The 5655-nt window shown below is 45.2% G+C and overlaps 1 protein-coding gene across 1 annotated transcript; it reads right to left on the bottom strand.

Moving 5' to 3' along the window:
• Nucleotides 1–305: 305 nt before the first annotated feature.
• On the bottom strand, nt 306–2921 carry LOC141601622 (uncharacterized). Its single transcript, XM_074421917.1, has 2 exons — nt 2418–2921; nt 306–2099 (listed from the first exon to the last, which is right to left on the bottom strand). Exons 1-2 carry the CDS (start codon nt 2919–2921, stop codon nt 306–308), a joined length of 2298 nt encoding a protein of 765 aa, XP_074278018.1.
• Between the last annotated feature and the right edge of the window lie 2734 nt (nt 2922–5655).

Below are 5655 nucleotides of genomic sequence, written 5' to 3'. Positions count from 1 at the left end.
CGGGAAAGAGCGTCGGCCACCACATTGCTTTTACCATCCTTATATTTCGAAGAGAAATGAAAGGATTGAAGAAATTCAACCCATTTGGCATGTCTTAAGCTCTAAACCTGCGGCCCATTGATGTATTTTAAGGATTCATGGTCTGAATGTTGAATGAAGTGATTTGGGCGAAGATAGTGGCTCCAATGGTTGAGTGCTCTCACTATGGTGTAGAACTCCTTGTCATATGTGCAATATTTGAGCCGAGCTCCACTTAGCTTTTCGGAAAAATAAGCAATGGGTCGCTTTCCTTGGACCAACACAGCTCAAATTCCAACACCGCTCGCATCACACTCTACCTCGAAAGGTTGAGTAAAATCGGGAAGTGCTAGTACCGGTGCTTCACAGAGCCGTTGGATAATCGTCTCGAAAGCCCTTTGAGCAGCCTCGGTCCATACAAATGTTCCTTTTTTTAAACACTCAGTGATGGGACTTGTGATGGTGCTGAAATCTTTTATGAATCTTCGGTAGAATGAAGCAAGTCCTTGGAAAGACCGAACCTCTGTGATGGACTTAGGAGTAGGCCATGACTTAATGGCCTCGATCTTTGATTGGTCCACTGAAACTCCATCTTTAGAAACCACATAGCCGAGAAATATGACACTCTCGACCAAGAATGAACATTTCTCCTTCTTTCCATATAGCTTTTGTCCTCGGAGAGTTTCGAACACTTTGCGAAGGTGTTTGAAGTGATCTTCTTTGCTTTGACTGTAAACCAAGATATCATCTAAATAAACAACCACAGATTTTACCAAGAATGGTTTGAGTACCTCGTTCATGAGCCGCATGAAAGTACTCGGAGCATTGGTTAACCCGAACGGCATGACAGTCCATTCGTACAACCCATGTTTGGTCTTGAACGCGGTTTTCCATTCGTCACCTTCCCGCATTCGTATCTGATGATAGCCACTCCTCAGGTCGATCTTAGAAAAGATCTCGGAGGCATGCAACTCATCAAGCATGTCATCAAGTCTTGGAATCGGGAAACGGTACTTGATAGTTATGTTGTTCACGGCTCGACTATCGATGCACATCCGCCAACTCCCATCCTTTTTCGGGACAAGAAGAGTAGGAACGGCACATGGACTCATGCTTTCACGAACATAGCCTCGTTCCATTAGCTCCTCGATTTGGCGCTGCAACTCCTTGGTCTCTGTTGGGTTGCATCGATAGGCTGCCTTGTTAGGTAACGCAGCTCCAGGAATGAGATCGATTTGATGTTCGATCCCGCGAATAGGCGGCAATCCCGGTGGTAAATCTTTAGGGAAAACGTCCTCGAATTCTTTTAAGAGTGCCGCTAGCTGGGCATCCTTGATCTCAACTTTTGGTGCCTCGTTGACCACCATAAGATAGACACAACCACCTTCCTTTAAGACTTCACCAACTTCTTGCTCACTTGCAAACATGGTCATGCTTGCGGTCTTCCTCTGTGGGGTGCCCAAAGAACGGACAGCAGTAGGTGCCATCGGTCTTAGGACAAGCTTCTTACCCTTGTCGACCAATTCATATTCGTTGCTTCGGCCGCGGTGTATGACATTGCGATCGAATTGCCATGGACGCCCCAAGAGTACGTGGCATGCATCCATGGGCACTACGTCACACAAGATATTGTCGTCATAGGAGCCCATTGTTAACGCCACTTTGACTTGTTTGGTGACCTTCACCTTGTTCCCGTCATCAAGCCAATGTAACACATATGGTTTGGGATGAGGTATGGTATCCAATCCCAACTTGTCCACCATCTTTGTAGAAGCAACGTTGGTACAACTCCCTCCATCGATGATTAGGCTACACCACTTGTCCTTCACTTGACATTTGGTGTGAAAAATCTGGTTCCTTTGTTCTGCCTCAATTGGTGTGGATTGAGTCTGCAAAGCACGAAGAACTAAAGCACAATCATAGTTAGGAGCATCATAAGTTTCGATATCTCTATCGTTCCCCTCCTCTTCTCTTTCTTCGAAGTTGAACACATCACCCAATCGTTCTTCTTCATCATACAACTCGTCTCGAACGGCAATAGCTTCCCTTAGTGCAATGTTACTCTTATTTGGGCATGCGTTCTGAAAATGCCCAAATCCTTGGCATTTGAAACATCGTACTCTAGATAAACTTGTCTCTTTAGGAACGGGTATCTTGGGAGCGGACTCAGAAGTGGAAATCGTCTAAGGTGTAGTCTCAACTGTACGACTACTCGGACTTCCCCTTGAGTGTCCTTCGCTCCTCCAGCTTCGACCACCCTCCCCATGAGTCGGGGTGAGCTTGGCTTTCCCTTGGGCTTCGACCTTGAGACATAGATTACACAAGGAATCGAAGTCAGCGTAAGATTGTAATTCAACTGAATTGGCTATGTTACGATTTAGTCCACGAAGGAATCAAGCCATCTTCAAGGCTTCACTTTCCTCTATTCCTCCCATCAAAGTAAGATTTTCAAACTCATTTATGTAATCTGAGACACTGCTCCTCTCTTGAGTCAACTCGGCAATCTTGCGATACGTCGTGAGCCTATACGTGGCTGGGACATATCTCTTGCGTAGTTTCCTTTTGAGAGATTCCCAAGAGGATATCTTTTCCTTTCCGGCCCGGGCACGCTTTGCCTTAAAGCCTTCATACCATAAGGAGGCTCCACGACTTAGTCGTAGAATGGCGTACTTGCAACACTTTTCGTCATCCAGGTCTTTGAACTCAAACATCCGTTCAATCTTCCTCTCCCATTCGAGGTAATCCTCGGGATCCGTGCCTCCCACAAACTCGGGTAGTTCACTTACTTTGAATTCTTCTCGACTTTGTTCTCCTCGACGTGGTGTTCCGTTCACGCCAAGTTCCGAAAGATTTTGTAGTGCTTCTATAAGATTTTGAAGGAGATTAGGATTGATGGGATCCATTTCTTTTTTTTGATGAATAGTACCGTGAACAGTACCGGACGTGAACAGTAACTTTTTTTTTTTTTTTTTTGCGAAGAAATCAAGACCCTTGGATCGTCTTGATTAGTGGAAATCAAGAGCCGAAGCTCTGATACCATAATTGATGTGAATCGCAAGCGGAAGTCTTAACTTGTACTAGCAAATAGACGAAGGATCCGAATGCACTAGGTGCAACCCGATCAATCCGTATATTCGTAGCGAGATTTGAATGAAAAAGAAAAGATATTTGTCGTAGCTAGACATATAGCTACGCCAATGGGTGAATTGTTTGATACTTGTCAAACAATCCGACTTAAACTTAGGATCACGTCCCTCGTTCAAGCAAGGTGCGAAATCGCGTTTCGACCTCTTAAGCCAAACCACTCGTGTAACAACACAAGAAGATAAGACAAGTTTTAGAGATTACTTTCAAGTTTTTACTTCAAAATTGGATGATAAACAAATGAGGACTACAAGCCTTATATAGGCCGAAATCCTTGATGCCCAAGGCAAGCCTTTAATGCTTTGTTGTGACTTCTAGGCTATGTGGAAGAACTAGGTAAGACTAAACCATAAACTAGGTAAGACCCTTGTAAAAACTAGGCTATGACAAAAAACTAGGTGAGCTTTATTCAATGCATTTGGACTAGCCCATTTTCGAGGTTCACCCTTGCTCCACACGGTTCTCCTTGCTCCACACGGTTCTCCCCACGGTTCTACCCGTCCCATTGGCGAGTGATCATGCACTTTTCTCGACTATTATTCGAACCGATCCATGCTTCGTGGCTCGGGTTGTCTTGGTCGCTTGTTTCGAGAATTATTTCATCAAGGTGATTCGTATTCACATCAATCCCTCCCCCTTTGAAAGGAATTGTCCTCAATTCTGCAATCCCATTATCCTCGATGTAAGGAGAGAGGTCACCCACATTGAAAGTGGCGTGGACAACGTAGTCCCCTGGGAGTTCGACCTTGTAGGCATTGTCTCCATACTTCGAAATCACCTTGTAAGGACCTTCTGCGCGCGGCATGAGTTTGTTCTTTCGTTTGCCTGGGAATCGTTCTTTCCTTAGGTGCACCCAAACCAAATCTCCTTCCTTGAAAACCCTTGGTGGACGGGTTTTGTTGGCTCTTTGTTTGTATACCTCATTGACGGACTCAATTCTGGAGCGAACCTGCTCATGTAGTTTAATCATGGATTTTACCTTTTCTTCCGCGCTTTTGTGGACTAGCTCGCCCTCGGGTAAGGGAATGAGATCGAGTGGTAGGTAGGGATTTACGCCATACACGATCTCAAAAGGAGAGTGCTTCGTTGCGTATGATGGAGACCTGTTGTAGGTAAACTCGGCATGAGCGAGTTTTAGATCCCAATCCTTCTGAGTTTTGTTCACGAGGCCACGTAGTAATACCCCAAGAGTGCGGTTTGTCACTTCCGTTTGACCATCGGTTTGAGGATGGTGAGAGGTACTAAATAACAGTGTGGTACCCACCTTCTTCCACAGAGTGTTCCAAAAATAGCTTAAGAACCTTGAGTCACGATCGGAGACTATCGTCCTTGGGACTCCATGAAGGCGGAGTATTTCTCGGAAGTATAAGTCGGCTACGTTGTTAGCGTCATCTGTCTTGTGACATGCAATAAAATGGGCCATCTTGGAAAATCGGTCCACTACGACCATGATTGCGTCCTTACCCCTTTGGGTTCGTGGTAGAGCAACAATAAAATCCATGGACACGTCTTCCCATAGCCTGTTAGGGATCGGTAAGGGCGTGTACTCCCCTGGCTTGAAGGTACTCTTTGCAACGTGACAAGTGACGCATTTACGAATCACATCTTGCACGTTCTTCAGCATTCGAGGCCCATAGACATGCTCTTTAAGGACCTCCATAGTCTTAGTGACACTAAAATGTCCATCAAGTCCTCCCCCATGAGCTTCTCGTATCAATAACTCCCAGACTTGATGCTTGGGTACACACAACTGATTTCCTTTGAAAAGAAATCCATCTTGAATTATGAACTCGCCTCGGGGTCCTGTTTGGCTTATTCTAAACATTTCACCAAAGTCGGGATCAGTTTCGTAGTAATCTTTCAAGGTCTCGAATCCAAGCAGGCGAACATCAAGCACGTTCAGTAAAGAGTAGCGTCGGGAAAGAGCGTCGGCCACCACATTGCTTTTACCATCCTTATATTTCGAAGAGAAATGAAAGGATTGAAGAAATTCAACCCATTTGGCATGTCTTAAGCTAAACCTTCGGCCCATTGATGTATTTTAAGGATTCATGGTCTGAATGTAGAATGAAGTGATTTGGGCGAAGATAATGGCTCCAATGGTTGAGTTCTCTCACTATGGCGTAGAACTCCTTGTCATATGTGCAATATTTGAGCCGAGCTCCACTTAGCTTTTCGGAAAAATAAGCAATGGGTCGCTTTCCTTGGACCAACACAGCTCCAATTCCAACACCGCTCGCATCACACTCTACCTCGAAGGGTTGAGTAAAATCGGGAAGTGCTAGTACCGGTGCTTCACAGAGCCGTTGGATAATCGTCTCGAAAGCCCTTTGAGCAGCCTCGGTCCATACAAATGTTCCTTTTTTTAAACACTCGGTGATGGGACTTGTGATGGTGCTGAAATCTTTTATGAATCTTCGGTAGAATGAAGCAAGTCCTTGGAAAGACCGAACCTCTGTGATGGACTTAGGAGTAGGCCATGACTTAATGGCC

The sequence above is a fragment of the Silene latifolia genome, chromosome 9, assembly GCF_048544455.1.
Source record: "Silene latifolia isolate original U9 population chromosome 9, ASM4854445v1, whole genome shotgun sequence".
Lineage (NCBI taxonomy): Eukaryota > Viridiplantae > Streptophyta > Magnoliopsida > Caryophyllales > Caryophyllaceae > Silene > Silene latifolia.
Note: the sequence above shows the minus strand (reverse complement) of the source record. Positions and strands in the feature narration are given on the sequence as shown.

Excerpts from the sequence above, each read along its gene's own strand:
- LOC141601622 (XM_074421917.1), bottom strand. The coding sequence starts at position 2,921 with ATGGATCCCATCAATCCTAATCTCCTTCAAAATCTTATAGAAGCACTA. Across the intron at positions 2,100-2,417 it reads AAAGTGAAGCCTTGAAGATG|AACGCATGCCCAAATAAGAG; the intron begins GCTTGATTCCTT and ends GGGCATTTTCAG.